General features: G+C 40.0%; 1 protein-coding gene across 1 annotated transcript in view; it reads left to right on the forward strand.

The window, feature by feature from the left end:
• The first annotated feature begins 942 nt into the window (after positions 1-942).
• CHD5 (chromodomain helicase DNA binding protein 5) overlaps positions 943-16,747 on the forward strand; it is a 274,281-nt gene continuing 258,476 nt past the window's right edge. The window contains exons 1-3 of the mRNA XM_056544557.1: positions 943-1,067; positions 1,273-1,409; positions 14,421-14,548. Of these exons, the coding sequence (XP_056400532.1) occupies positions 958-1,067; positions 1,273-1,409; positions 14,421-14,548 (375 nt within the window). The 5' untranslated portion in view covers positions 943-957. The remainder of the gene's footprint in view (positions 1,068-1,272; positions 1,410-14,420; positions 14,549-16,747) is intronic.

Below are 16,747 nucleotides of genomic sequence, written 5' to 3' on the forward strand. Positions count from 1 at the left end.
AGTCATGGTGTGGTATTATCCAGTCACAGTATGGTGGTATTATCGGTTCACAGTATGGTGTATTATCGGGTCATAGTATGGTGGTATTATCCAGTCACAGTATGGTGGTATTATCGGGTCACAGTATGGTGGTATTATCCAGTCACAGTATGGTGGTATTATCGGGTCACAGTATGGTGTATTATCCAGTCACAGTATGGTGGTATTATCGGGTCACAGTATGGTGTATTATCCAGTCACAGTATGGTGTATTATCCAGTCACAGTATGGTGGTATTATCCAGTCACAGTATGGTGTATTATCCAGTCACAGTATGGTGGTATTATCCAGTCACAGTTTGGTGGTATTATCCAGTCACAGTATGGTGTATTATCCAGTCACAGTATGGTGGTATTATCCAGTCACAGTATGGTGTATTATCCAGTCACAGTATTGTGTATTATTCAGTCACAGTATGGTGGTATTATCGGGTCACAGTATGGTGGTATTATAGGGTCACAGTATGGTGTATTTTCCAGTCACAGTATAGTGTATTATCGGGTCACAGTATGGTGGTATTATCGGGTCACAGTATGGTGGTATGATCCAGTCACAGGATGGTGGTATTATCGGGTCACAGTATGGTGATATTATCGTGTAACAGTATGGTGGTATTATCTGGTTACAGTATGGTGGTATTATCCAGTCACAGTATGGTGGTATTATCGGGCAACAGTATGGTGGTATTATCGGGTCACAGTATGGTGGTATTATCCAATCACAGTATGGTGGTATTATCCGGTCACATTTGCCCATAGCGACCAATCACAGCTCAGCTCATTGAGATTGGTTGTTATGGGCAGCACCAGAGAGGTTTAGCTCCAGAAAGACAAATAAATTAGGGCCCATGTTTTCCTCATGATTTAGGGTTAGGGCTGATTTATCAAACTGTTCTGAGGGCCAGACTGGTCTACCGTGATGCCGGCCGCCATGTGTGCCAGCTGTGGTTGGAGGAGTCCGGACACGTACATCAGGCACTGTGTCAGCCTGTTAGGACTTAGGACTGTGCACTGCAGCATCACACACAGGTCCTGAGACCGAGAACTGACACAGTGAGGGAGATTTATCAAAACCTGTTCAGAGGAAAAGTTGCTGAGTTGCCCATAGCAACCAATCAGATTGCTGCTTTCATTTTTGATTAGACCTCTGAAAAATATAAGCAGTGATCTGATTGGTTGCTATGGGCAACTCAGCAACTTTTCCTCTGAACAGGTTTTGATAAATCTCCCCCAGTGAGCGGAGGATACAGAGTCTGTACGAGGTGTACAGACAGGACACTCACCCGGCCTCTCCTCTCCTCACTGATCTTCTGACTCCTCCCCCTGACAGCACAGGAAGAGGTTCTGGTGGAGGAAGATGTGCTGCACTGGGTGAGAGGAACCTAATGGGAGGGGGCTGGGAGTCCTGCTGTGTGTGTGAGAGAGTGTGTGTGTGTGTGTGTGTATGTATGTATGAGAAAGAGTGTGTGTATGTGTGTGTGTGTGTGTATGAGAAAGTGTGTGTGTATGTGTGTATGTGTGTGTGTATGTATGTGCGTGTGTATGTATGAGAGAGAGTGTGTGTGTGTGTATGTATGAGAAAGAGTGTGTGTGTGTGTATGTGTATGTGTGTATGTATGTATGTGTGTGTATGTATGAGAGAGTGTGTGTGTGTATGAAAGTGTGTGTGTATGTATGTGTGTGTATGAGAGAAAGAGTGTGTGTGTATGTATGAGAGAGTGTGTGTGTGTGTATGAAAGAGTGTGTGTGTGTATGTGTGTCTGTGTATGAGAGAGAGAGTGTGTGTGTATGTATGAGAGAGTGTGTATGAGAGTGTGTGTGTATGAGAGATAGTGTGTGTGTATGTATGAGAGAGTGTGTGTGTGTGTATGAGAGAGTGTGTGTGTGTATGAGAGAGAGAAAGAGTGTGCGTGTGTGTATGTATGAGAAAGAGTGTGTGTGTGTATGAGAGAGAGAGTGTGTGTGTATGAGAGAGAGAGTGTGTGTGTGTATGAGAGAGAGTGTGTGTGTATGAGAGTGTGTGTATGAGAGAGTGTGTATGTGTATGAGAGAGAGTGTGTATGAGAGTGTGTGTGTGTGTGTATGAGAGAGAGTGTGTGTGTGTATGAGAGAAAGTGTGTGTATGTATGAGAGAGTGTGCGTGTATGAGAGAGTGAGTGTAATGTATTAGAGTGTGTGTGAGAGTGAGTGTAATGTATGAGAGAGTGTGCGTGTATGAGAGAGTGAGTGTAATGTATTAGAGTGTGTGTGTGAGAGTGTGTGTAATGTATGAGAGTGTGTGTAATGTATGAGAGAGTGTGTAATGTATGAGAGAGTGTGTAATGTATGAGAGAGTGTGTGTAATGTATGAGAGTGTGTGTAATGTATGAGAGAATGTGTGTAATGTATGAGAGAGTGTGTGTAATGTATGAGAGTGTGTGTGTAATGTATTAGAGTGTGTGTAATGTATGAGAGAGTGTGTATAATGTATGAGAGAGTGTGTGTAATGTATGAGAGAGTGTGTATAATGTATTAGAGTGTGTGTAATGTATGAGAGAGTGTGTGTAATGTATGAGAGAGTGTGTGTAATGTATGAGAGTGTGTGTGTAATGTATTAGAGTGTGTGTAATGTATGAGAGAGTGTGTGTAATGTATTAGAGTGTGTGTATGGGGGGGGGGGGTGATTACAGGGGGGGGGGGGGGGTTCCTGCAAAGGGAAACCTGCTGTTACTACTTTGTTTAACATTTTTTGCAATTTATTAATTGTTTTTTAATTAACTATTAATATTTTAATATATTTAACTTCAGTTAAAGGGAATCTGTCCGCCCACTGCAGTCTTATTCCCCCCGCACATTTTTCGTTGGGTCCTGCATGTTCCCCATCTTGGGGCTCTACTGCACTGGACTTTGCTTTTGGATCTTTAGGCTAAGTTTCCACTTGTCTTTTTCTCTGGCAGTTTTTGGAGATCCGCCACTGCAGTTTTTGAGCCAAAGTCAGAAGTGGATCCATGAGGGAGGAGAAGTTTAAGTCCTTCCCTTATATGTCCTATTCCTTTTGAGTCCACTTCTGGCTTTGGCTCAAAAACTGCTGTGGCGGATCTCCAAAAACTGCCAGAAAAACAAGTGGAAACTTAGCCTTTTTGAGACTTTTAGGAAGATTTATCAAAACCTATGAACAAGTCGACCATTATAATTTTTATAAAGCCATCTGATTGGTTGCTATGGGCAACTGGTCAACCTTTCCACTTCATAGGTTTTGATAAATCTTCCCCTTCGTACCCAGTCCCTCACAGACTCACTGCACCTTTTATTATTATTATTATTATTACTATTATTATTATTACTATTATTATTATTATTACGGTATTATTATTACTATTATTATTATTATTATTATTACTATTATTATTATTACTATTATTATTATTATTATTACTATTATTATTATTATTATATTATTACTATTACTATTATTATTATTACTATTATTATTATTATTACTATTATTATTATTATTACGGTATTATTATTACTATTATTATTATTATTATTATTACTATTATTATTATTACTATTATTATTATTACTATTATTATTATTATTATTACTATTATTATTATTATTATATTATTACTATTACTATTATTATTATTACTATTATTATTATTATTATTATTATTACTATTATTATTATTATTATATTATTATTATTACTATTATTATTATTACTATTATTATTATTATTACTATTATTATTACTATTATTATTATTATTATTATTACTATTATTATTATTACTATTATTATTATTATTTCTATTATTACTATTATTATTATTACTATTATTATTACTATTACTATTATTATTATTATTATTATTACTATTATTACTATTATCATTATTATTATTATTATTATTATTATTAAGGCTGCTTTCACACTGCCGTTGACATCCATCCAGCTCAGGGTCCATTCGGCACTTTTTATTTTCTTGCACTGAAACTTCGGGGTCCCAGCGGACCACATTCACTTTAATGGGGTCCGTCAGGGATTCAGTAGTTTAGTGGAATTTAGTGGAGAACAAAAATAGTACTTACACGATTCTTCTCTCCGCTAGTCCGACAGCAGTGTGAAGTCTGTCGTGTTGCACATTTGAGACTGCCCTTTGACTCAAAGTATGAGTTAAAGGGGTACTCCGGTGGGAAACATTTTAATTTTTTTTTTAAATCAACTCGTGCCAGAAAGTTAAACAGATTTGTAAATTCCTTCTATTAAAAAATCTTTACCCTTCCAGTACGTTTTAGCAGCTGTATGCTACAGAGGAAATTCTTTTCTTTTTGAATTTCTTTTTTTCTGTCCACAGTGCTCTCTGCTGACACCTCTGTCCGTGTCAGGAACTGTCCAGTGCAGCATAGGTTTACAATGGGGATTTTCCCCTGCTTTGGACAGTTCCTGATACGGACAGAGGTATGGACAAGACAAAAAAGAAATTCAAAAAGAGAATAATTTCCTCTGTAGTATACAGCTGCTAAAAAGTACTGGAAGGGTAAAGATTTTTTAATAGAAGTAATTTACAAATCTGTTTAACTTTCTGGCACCAGTTGATTAGAAAATTTTATTTTCCACCGGTGAAAAACTTTTTTTTTTTTTTTAAATCAACTGGTGCCAGAAAGTTAAAAAGATTTGTAAATTACTTCTATTTCTATTAAAAAAAATCTTAATCCTTCCAGTACTTCAGCTGCTGAATACTACAGCGGAAATTATTTTCCGTTTGAAACACAGAGCTCTCTGCTGACATCATGAGCACAGTGCTCTCTGCTGACATCTCTGTCCATTTTAGGAACTGTCCAGGGTAATAGGAAATCCCCAAAGGTAACATATGCTGTTCTGGACAGTTCCTAAAATGGACAGAGATGTCAGCAGAGAGCCCTGTGCTCGTGATGTCAGCAGAGAGCTCTGTGTTTCAAACGGAAAAGAATTTCCGCTGTAGTATTCAGCAGCTAATAAGTACAGGAAGGATTAAGATTTTTTAATAGAAGTAATTTACAAATCTGTTTAACTTTCTGGCACCAGTTGATTTAAAAAGAAAAAGTTTTTCACTGGAGTACCCCTTTAAGGGGTTTAAAATTGTACTGTTAAAAAAATTTGCCCACATACAGGCCCATATAAGGAGAAATAAAAAAAAGTTGTGGGGGTCAGAATAGGCCAAAATTTCCCTCCGCATATGTTTATCCTGTGATTTTACTCATATATAATTAATTATGCAAATTGGCATGGCCGGTAATATTTTTGGCAAAAAAGGTGGCAACCCTAACCATGATGGAGACAGAAGCCTGGCATATGAAATGCTTCTCTCTTGTAGAAGAAGCCTAGAATTCCATTTACCAGGTTTCCCTCTTTTATGGTGTCGCTGCGTACTTCAGGACGCAGCCGCAGCATTGTTTTTTATGGAAGCCCGACAAAACAAATGCCAGGCCTTCCTCACGCTGCGCCTGCACCTTTTCACCTTGTGTGATGTCAGAGCGCACCTCATGTGGAGTCCTGCTACAGAAGCCTGGCCAATCAAAAAACCGTATACAGACATCCGCAAAATACCAACGGGTGCAAACGGCGGTGTAGCCGCGAAGGTTACAGCTGGTGTGAAGACGCTCGGCTCTCCGGTGACACTGCTGACACTCTTATTTCTGTCTTATAATCTGCTGGATGTCTTGTTTATCTAAGTTTGAACTCCACTACATTTCAGCTTGAAAATTTCTGGGCAAAATCCGCTTTACAGCAGCCTCCCATTGTTGTCTGTGAATTTCGACTGACTGGTGTCTGGTAGCACCCCCTACAGTACAGGGAGGTATTACATGTTCTGTACTCTTTACCTGTATTACTGAAGTGTATGCACTGACTGGTGTCTGGTAGGGCCCCCTACAGTACAGGGAGGTATTACATGTTCTGTACTCTTTACCTGTATTACTGAAGTGTATGCACTGACTGGTGTCTGATAGCGCCCCCTACAGTACAGGGATGTATTACATGTTCTGTACTCTTTACCTGTATTACTGAAGTGTATGCACTGACCGGCTGTCTGGTAACGCCCCCTACAGTACAGAGAGGTATTACATGTTCTGTACTCTTTACCTGTATTCCTGAAGTGTATGCACTGACTGGTGTCTGGTAGCGCCCCCTACAGTACAGAGCGGTATTGCATGTTCTGTACTCTTTACCTGTATTACTGAAGTGTATGCACTGACTGGTATCTGGTAGCCCCCCCTACAGTACAGAGAGGTATTACATGTTCTGTACTCTTTACCTGTATTACTGAAGTGTATGCACTGATTGGTTTCTGGTAGCACCCCCTATAGTACAGGGAGGTATTACATGTTCTGTACTCTTTACCTGTATTACTGAAGTGTATGTACTGACTGGTGTCTGGTAGCACCCCTTACAGTACAGGGAGGTATTACATGTTCTGTCCTACTCTTTATCTGTATTACTGAAGTGTATGCACTGACTGGTGTCTGGTAGCGCCCCCTACAGTACAGGGAGGTATTACATGTTCTGTACTCTTTACCTGCATTACTGAAGTGTATGCACTGACTGGTGTCTGGTAGCGCCCCCTACAGTACAGGGAGGTATTACATGTTCTGTACTCTTTACCTGTATTACTGAAGTGTATACACTGACTGGTGTCTGGTAGTGCCCCCTACAGTACAGGGAGGTATTACATGTTCTGTACTCTTTACCTGTATTACTGAAGTGTATACACTGACTGGTGTCTGGTAGCGCCCCCTACAGTACAGGGAGGTATTACATGCTCTGTACTCTTTACCTGTATTACTGAAGTGTATGCACTGACTGGTGTCTGGTAGCGCCCCCTACAGTACAGGGAGGTATTACATGTTCTGTACTCTTTACCTGTATTACTGAAGTACATGCACTAACTGGTGTCTGGTAGTGCCCCCTACAGTACAGGGAGGTATTACATGTTCTGTACTCTTTACCTGTATTACTGAAGTGTATACACTGACTGGTGTCTGGTAGCGCCCCCTACAGTACAGGGAGGTATTACATGCTCTGTACTCTTTACCTGTATTACTGAAGTGTATGCACTGACTGGTGTCTGGTAGCGCCCCCTACAGTACAGGGAGGTATTACATGTTCTGTACTCTTTACCTGTATTACTGAAGTACATGCACTAACTGGTGTCTGGTAGCGCCCCCTACAGTACAGGGAGGTATTACATGTTCTGTACTCTTTACCTGTGCCAGGGTTAGCTGCTCCTTTAGACACCAGGTGGGGGCGGGGCGGTTCCATGTTATTTTTTACTGTACAGGACCCAGAAAAAGCTCCTGTCCCCTATATAGACAGTGATTATAGCTCCCAGATCTTTCTTACTGTTATATGTAAGGACTTGCCTTATTTGTATAAGTTATCTACCATTTCTTTCTTTGATCCTCACTTTTTACTATTTTTGGATGACATTTTGGGGCTTCAGAACCAATTACCAGGTTTCCATAGAGTTATCATCTCAGTATCCAATGGTTACAATATACAATGGTCGACCTTGAACCAATAATATTGTAATCTGAGGTACCAATGTATTTCACTGTGTTACACCCTTTACTGCAGTACCATATCCTGCCTTTAGAGGCGCTGTGGAGGCTGACACATGTCTATACGGATCACGTCTCTGTGATTGCAGGTAATGGTGAAGCTTCTCTAAGCCGCTGAATGACTTTAGTGAACCTCCGGATGATGATGAGAAGTGACGATTATTTCTTTAGGTCGGACGGGCTGAAGTCTTTAAAGTGGCTTAGAAATACCTGGACTTGATTGAGAAGAGCGTCATTACGCTGGAATGGTGGGAGATATTCTGCGCTAATGTTAGGACAATTGCATCCGGATTCTGACATTTTTTGATTGGGCTAAATACTTAATACTAAGAATGGAATAAAACTTCTTCGCCCTAAGGCCGGTGCGGGGGATTCGGAGGAGTGCGATCGCGCTACTAAGGCAAACGGGAGAATGCTGTAGACTTAGGGCTGACAGATCAATCCATGAGCCTGTTCTGATTTGTAGCTTAAAGAGGTACTCCGGTGGGAAACTATTTTTTTTTTTAAATCAACTGGTGCCAGAAAGATTTGTGAATTACTTCTATTTAAAAATCTTAACCCTTCCAGTACTTATCAGCTGCTGTATGCTCCACAGGAAGTTGTGTAGTTCTTTCCAGTCTGTCCACACTGCTCTCTGCTGACACCTCTGTCCATGTCAGGAACTGTCCAGAACAGGAGCAAATCCCCATAGGAAACCTCTCCTGCTCTGGACATGTTCCTCATATGGACAGAGGTGTCAGCAGAGAGCACTGTGGTCAGACTGGTAAGTATATAGCAGCTGATAAGTACTGGAAGGAAGTACTGGAACCCCCCGTGATCGCATTCTATGCCGGGCTGCTGCTCCGGTCTCGGAAACCTCTGTGTTTCCAGGACTGGCGATGTAACGGGACCCAAGTGGTGTACACAGCATCTACTGCGTAGATTAATGCGACGAAGGTAGTAAGCCGAACGATAGAATAGAGGAACCTGCACTGACAGGCTCGACGGCGTTTTACTAAGAGCTCGCGCGTGACGCCCCCTCCCATAGACATGAATGGAGGGGGCGCGGCGTGACGAATCATCTGCAGTCTCTGAAACACAGAGGTTTCCGAGACTGGAGCAGCAGCCGGGCATAGAATGCGGGGGCTGCGTGGAGATCGTGGGGGGTCCCAGCAGCGGGCCCTCCTTAATCAGACATCTTATCCCCTATCCTTTGGATATCTTATCCCCTATCCTTTGGATAGGGCATACAATGTCTATGGCTGGAATACCCCTTTAAGTACCAGACGTCCTTAGGCTTTACAGGCCAATTCTCCTTTCTCTCTTTTACCTCCTGGCGTTCTCACAACGACTTAATGAGGCACAAGGAAGGAACGACTCCACTTGGCATCATCTTTGTCATTGTAGTTGGAGTTTGTCAGCCAAAAGCTTGTCTTCTGCTACACAAACAGCCGCGGGAGGGAAGAGAACGCGGTATAATTAAATATATATATACACTGGCTGGCAATAGCCGAAACATCCGATAATGCATCTTGTCGTGTGACCAATCACTACTGCCCCAGAGAGAACCGAGACTGGTTACATAGAAGAAATGAGTGTCAATCCTGGAACATGGTGGGTTTATTCATAGGGGGAGAAATACTTAGGCCGCATTCACATCGGTGTCGGGGGCTTCATTCGGGGCAGATTCTGCTTTAATGAAGCCGGTGGATCCGCTGCGTGCCAGACACTAATGGAGCCTGACGTACCCAACTCACTGAATTGGCGGGTGTCAGGTATGCTGTCCATTCTACCGGATTTGACTGCATGACGCCTTTTTTTTTTTTTCAAGTGTTTGGATGGATGTTTTACACACAAGTCTAAAAAATGTTTTTTGCTGGAACAAGGTGCGCCAAATGTTTTAGGAGGAGCTCGCCTCTTTGGTGAATATATGGCTGTCCGAACATCACAATCTGAAATGTATGTCAACTATGAGCTGATGTGATGGGATAGGCATGAGGCTATCGTGGGATAGGCATAAGGCTATCCTTCATACAGGGGCGTAGCTATAGAGGTAGCAGAGGTCGCAGTCACACCCGGGCCCTGGTGCCGAAGGGGGCCCCAAAACACATCTGCTCTACAGGAGGCCAGTATTTTAATTGGCATATGGGGCCCTGTTTCAGACTTTGCAATGGAGCCCTGAAGCTACAAGCTAAGCCTCTGCCTTCATGTAAGGTAGCTTCATCATGCCTGATGAAGCTGTGCATCCGCAGCGAAACGCGTTGCATTCAATAAATCCCTTGATTTTACTTGGCTGCCTGATGGTTCCTCTCTGCGCCAGACAAACTCCTGAATCCATGGTCATTTGGTTTTGATTTCACTTCTACCCAGGAGGGCTGCAGTGGACCTTCTTCTACATTTCTTCTGCATTTTACCTTGTTGTGTGTGGGCGCACAACCAACTTTGGTAAGCGGCTTGGGAATTACCGTCCCCCACCCCCACTAACAAGATCTGCTGATCCCGCACATGAGGCGCCTTCCTCCCTCTCTCTAGATTTCATGTAAGGTAGGGCTACGGACTATTAAAGGTATTCAGAATATTGATTCGAGATGAAGAGGTGTGTCACTAAATATATAGCCTTCACAATCCTGGAGACAGTCCGGACTGATCTGTAGCTAGCTGGTAGCGGTGGTGCTCAGCCTTGGAGAGCAGTGTTAAATGACGAAAAAAGAAGACATGTAAGACGGCACTCACCATCTAGGAAGGTCCTTATTTACTGTGTACAAGCATCACAGGTGCAGGCGGGTCTGGCAATGTGAGGCGGGGCCAACCGGTCTGACAGTCTGATCACAGTGCTCTCTGCTGACACCTCTGTCCATGTCAGGAACTGTCCAGAGCAGGAGAGGTTTGCAATGGGGATTTGCTCCTACTCTGGACAGTTCCCAAAATTGACAGAGGGGGCAGCAGAGAGCACTGTGGTCAGACTGGAAAGAACTACACAACTTCCTGTGGAGCATACAGCAGCTGATAAGTACTGGAAGGAATGAGATTTTTAAATAGAAGTAATTGGCACCAGTTGATTTAAAAAAAAATGTTCTCCATCGGAGTACCCCTTTAACTTATCCTCAACTCTTCTCCTCTCCCCTCTGCCAATCCCTTCACTATCCACTCATTGCCCAACAAATTCAGTTTAAACTGTTCACCATGACATACAAGGTCGTCCACAACCTGACCCCCCCCCCCTCCCCCCATACACTTCTGACCTGATATCCCGATACTGGGTCACATATATGCAAAAGTGGTATCGATAAAAAACCAAAGATCATGGTGCAAAAAATTACCCTCATCCTCATATATGAAAAATAACTTATAGGGGACAAAATAGGGCAATTTTAAACATACAAATTATGTTAGAAAAGTTTGACTTTGTGTAAAAGCCGTATAGTAACAGAAAAGCACGTAACCATGGGGATCATTTAAATCATATTAACCCACAGAATAAAGAGAACATGTTAGTTTCCCCATAAAGTACATTGCGCAAAAATGTTAAAAAAATAAAGGACCTATAATGGCACCTACCCTTTTTATTACCCAGCTTTTTGTTCCAGCCTCTGGATATAATGCTTGTGACAGGCGCGGTGTAACATTTTAATATGAGGTCCGTGTTCTGCATTAGGCCGGGCTCCAGTGTCACGGAGGATGCGGTATGTGCAATCTCCGACCTTGAGTCCTTGCAGAGACTGGGAAATGTCTTTCCTCATCATCAATAATTCTGCAGGCGTCTTTACCGCCCGGACTCACAGCTCTTTATTTTTTTAAGTGAAAGTCATCCATATTTTTTTTGCGGAAGTCAAAGCTCACTAATTATTTCTTTTTCTTAATCACAAATTGTGCTGTTGTGAAAAAACTGAAAAATACATATAAATGAAGGAAAGGAAAACCGGCCACTCACCATGTTCCTCTTCTTCTTTTATTGCAAAAAATACAGACATAAGGGAGAAGGAAGGAGCGGGGTGGGGGGGGCGGGGTACAAGCGGCAACAAGCTCCGTTTCGCACTAAGTGAAGTGCTTCTTCCGGCCATGGCCGGAAGAAGCACTTCACTTAGTGCGAAACGGAGCTTGTTGCCGCTTGTACCCCCGCTCGGTGATCCTACCCATCCGTAGTGCCGTAGGAAAATCCTTTTCTATTTAAAAAAAGAAAAATATTTTCAATAAAAAATTATCTGAATCTAAATAAACAACATAAAATCACAGATCCGGAAAGTATTTTGCTTTAGTATTTTAAAGCCAAAGCTAAGATTGGATCCTAGAGGCCGGGGAGATATAATAGTAAGGGGTCGTATTGGCTTCTTTGTATCCACTTCTGATTTTATTTTCAAAATACTGATACAAAATACTGATACAAAATACTGATACAAAATACTGATACAAAATACTGATACAAAATACTGATACAAAATACTGATACAAAATACTGATACAAAATACTGATACAAAATATTGATACAAAATACTGATACAAAATACTGATACAAAATACTGATACAAAATACTGATACAAAATACTGATACAAAATACTGATATAAAATATTGATACAAAATATTGATACAAAATACTGATACAAAATACTGATACAAAATACTGATACAAAATACCGATACAAAATATTGATACAAAATACTGATACAAAATACTGATACAAAATACTGATACAAAATACTGATACAAAATACTGATACAAAATACTGATACAAAATATTGATACAAAATACTGATACAAAATACTGATACAAAATACTGATACAAAATATTGATACAAAATACTGATACAAAATATTGATACAAAATACTGATACAAAACACTGATACAAAATACTGATACAAAATACTGATACAAAATACTGACCCATTGTACAAAGTGTGATCTTATAGTGAGCTGAGACTGAGCTTGGGGGATGTTCACATTTAACGTTCTAGGTTGTCTCCAAGATAAGATGCCTGACGGGTTAAAGGGGTACTCTGCCCACAGACATCTTAGGGTGCATTCACATCACAATTTTGCTATACAGTTTCCATATACTGTTTTGTAAGAAAACCGTATACAACCGTATGGAAAACCGTATACAACCGTATACATAGACCCCCCATGCAAAAAGGTATGCAACAAGATGCGTCCGGTTGTGTACGTTTTTGGCCTTTACTGTTTTGTGTGTTTTTTTACTCTACACAAAACTGCAGTCTACTCCTGGGTTCACACCACGTTTTTGCAATACAGCTCCCGTATACATTTCCAATTAGAAAACTGTATGGAACCGTATTGAAAACCGTATGCATTGACTCTCCATTGAAAACCGTACGCCAAAAGATGCATCCAGTTGTGTCCGTTTTGCATCCTGTACATTTTTTTCAGTTTTTTTCCGGTACCCAAAACCATAGCCTACCACGGTTTTTGGTCCATATTGAAACGTATACATTTTTTTTAACATGAGAGTCAATGGGAACTGTACAGAACCGTATGTGCCTACGGTTCCATCCAGTTTCCACCATATTTTTTTTACTTCGCACAGTTTTTTTCTTGGAATTTCAAGTGAAACTTTATTCATAATGGAATGAAAAGTTAAAAACATAAGTTTCTTTCTTAAATATGGATACGGATTAAAATTTGTACATGCATTTTGATACAGTTAGTCTGATTTTGAGGAACTCTTTTCTCTTAAAAAACCTGATACGGGAACTGTATTTCAAAAACGTGGTGTGATCCCGGCCTACTACGGTTTTGTATCCTGTTTAAAAACCGTATATGAACCGTATACTTTTTTAAAACATTGAAGTAAATGAAAAACTGTGCCATATGTTTTTTTGGGATATGTTTTTTTTCTTGTTCATGGCAAACCACCCCTACTTTCCTTGGAATTTCAATAAAACAATTGGAGCTTTATTGCGCTAAAGTGTTAACAAAAAAAAAGTTATTTTTTTATTACAAAAATTAATGCAACCGGACATTTAAATTCAAACCGCGTACTCTTTAAAACCGTATGCTGTTTAATTTCAGAGCACACGTTTGCATACAGTTTTGTCAATTTTTAGGGCATCCGTTCTGCAAAAAAAAAAAAAAAAATGAATGCACCCTTATGCCCTATACAGCGATCTCTGTGCAGCACCCGTGGCGCACCCAGTATTCTAAACAGTATGTTTAGAACGCTGGGTTTGCGTAGCCGTCACGCCCCCTCCCATAGACATGAATGGAGGGGGCGTGGCGTGACGTCCGGCCGCCCAAACCCAGCGTTCTAAACATACTGTGAGGGTCCAGACTTTGTTGAAGGATGGTCAAGTTCTCCCGCACCCAGGCAGACATGGCGTTAAAAAAAAAGAAGAAAAAAAAAAGCATACTTGACATATATCGTATAGCCTGATGTTAGCTGAGACGCTATAGGGAAATATAAGTCAGGAAAGAGCTTTCCCAAAACTTTCCACAAGCAATCCTCTAACGGTATCTAAGGGTATCTAAGGGTATCTAAGGGTATCTAAGGGTATGTTCAGACTACAGATTGGGAGCGGAGTCTGCGCTCACAGAAATCTGCAACAAGAAAGGAAATAACTGAAATGTAAATGATGAAGGACGAGAACCTTCAATCTCATTTGCATTTTTGTTTGTTATTTTTCTATAATGGTTTTGACCTTTTGTCTACAAAAAAAAAACGTCCATCAAAAGACAGGGGGGGGGGGGGGAAGAGGCGTCGGGGTATAAAGGTGAGGGAAGGGGGGCTTCAGTGTGAGCAAAATGTCTACCTGCTCCCGAGACTAAAATGATAGTAAATCTTATTCTTTTCTCTGTTTAGATGAAGAAGACCGGATAATGGAGGCCATAGATGATTTCTTTCCTGAAGAACAAGTCACCCAGAAAAGGAAAAAGTCTAAAAAGTTAAAGGAAAATAAATTGACCAAGACAAAAAGAAGGAAAAAAGAGGTAAGAGGAGAATTATTGTAAGAGATCTATCTATCTATCTATCTCATATCTATCTATCTATCTCATATCTATCTCATATCTATCTATCTATCTATCTATCTATCTCATATCTATCTATCTCATATCTATCTATCTATCTCATATCTATATATCTCATATCTATCTATCTCATATCTATCTCATATCTATCTATCTCATATCTATCTATCTATCTATCTCATATCTATCTATCTATCTATCTATCTATCTATCTATCTATCTCATAACTATCTATCTCATATCTATCTATATCATATCTATCTATCTCATATCTATCTATCTCATATCTATCTATATCATATCTATCTATCTATCTATCTCATATCTATCTATATCATATCTATCTATCTATCTATCTCATATCTATCTATCTTATATCTATCTATCTATCTATCTATCTATCTCATATCTATCTCATATCTATCTATCTCATATCTATCTCATATCTATCTATATATCTCTCTATGTCATATCTATCTATTTCATATCTATCTATCTCATATCTATCTATCTATCTCATATCTATCTATCTATCTCATATCTATCTATCTCATATCTATCTATCTATCTCATATCTATCTATCTCATATCTATCTATCTATCTCATATCTATCTATCTCATATCTATCTATCTATCTCATATCTTTCTATCTCATATCTATCTCATATCTATCTCATATCTATCTATCTCATATCTTTCTATCTCATATCTATCTATCTATCTCATATCTATCTATCTCATATCTATCTTTCTATCTATCTATCTATCTCATATCTATCTATCTCATATCTATCTATCTATCTCATATCTATCTATCTATCTATTTCCTATCGATCTATCTATCAGGGATCGCTATATTTTTCCAAGGCCATATGTAGATACCAGGTTTCAGGAAGTGCATATCTCATCTAGGGAAAGCTGGATGGGAAAATCCAGATATAGTTAAATCCCTGGCAAGACTTCGCTTACTAGGGCATTTTGGTAAGTCCTGTAGCTGTGTCTGGATTGTAATGAGATAAAAAGCGGTTTTGGTACTGAGTCTTTTTTCATCTTCTTTCTGGCCCACTCCAGGTTTTCAGTTTAGCCCAGATCAGCACAGGTTCTGCAGACAGCTGGTCACTGGGCTTTATAATTAGGTGAAAGTTATTCTGAGGTTGTAAGGGACCTGCATCACTGATGAGAGTTTGAATCCTGTAGTTTGTAATCTGTGTAACAGCTTTGGGTGACTGCTAGTAGCCACCTGTATAGACAGGGAAGGGATCTGTATAGTCAGTGTTGGCAGAATGTATATATATATTTCCGCCTGACTGGTAAGTCTGTAATTCTTGTTTGCTGGAAATTAATAACAGGGGAAGCTCTGCTTAAACTTCACTTCCATGTCCCTGTCTCTGACTGCTATGGGCCGTGATTTGCCTGGGTCTACAGAGCTAATCTCCCTCACTGTATGTCTCATATCAACCATCACTATATTTCTCTGATACATTTTTATTTCCATCTCCTATTAGGGGCAGAATGCATTTTGCAGCTACAATACATCCAGTTATTCTGTAATGTTATCCCTTTCCCTGTATTGTGTTGCATATTATAGCGCAGCCTGTCATATAAGAGCGCAGAGACCTGACGTCCAGCATGGAGACATTTGTAAATGAAAGGAACTGTTTATTTAAATGTGTTATACAGCAGCAAATGGATGTAAATGTGTTATACAGCAGCAAATGAATGTGAATGTGTTATACAGCAGCAAATGAATGTAAATGTGTTATACAGCAGCAAATGGATGTGTTATACAGCAGCAAATGAATGTAAATGTGTTATACAGCAGCAAATGGATGTAAATGTGTTATACAGCAGCAAATGGATGTAAATGTGTTATACAGCAGCAAATGGATGTGAATGTGTTATACAGCAGCAAATGGATGTGAATGTGTTATACAGCAGCAAATGGATGTAAATGTGTTATACAGCAGCAAATGAATGTGTTATACAGCAGCAAATGAATGTAAATGTGTTATACAGCAGCAAATGGATGTAAATGTGTTATACAGCAGCAAATGGATGTAAATGTGTTATACAGCAGCAAATGGATGTGAATGTGTTATACAGCAGCAAATGGATGTGAATGTGTTATACAGCAGCAAATGGATGTAAATGTGTTATAC

Source organism: Hyla sarda, chromosome 10 (assembly GCF_029499605.1).
Source record: "Hyla sarda isolate aHylSar1 chromosome 10, aHylSar1.hap1, whole genome shotgun sequence".
In the NCBI taxonomy this organism is placed as follows: Eukaryota; Metazoa; Chordata; class Amphibia; order Anura; family Hylidae; genus Hyla; species Hyla sarda.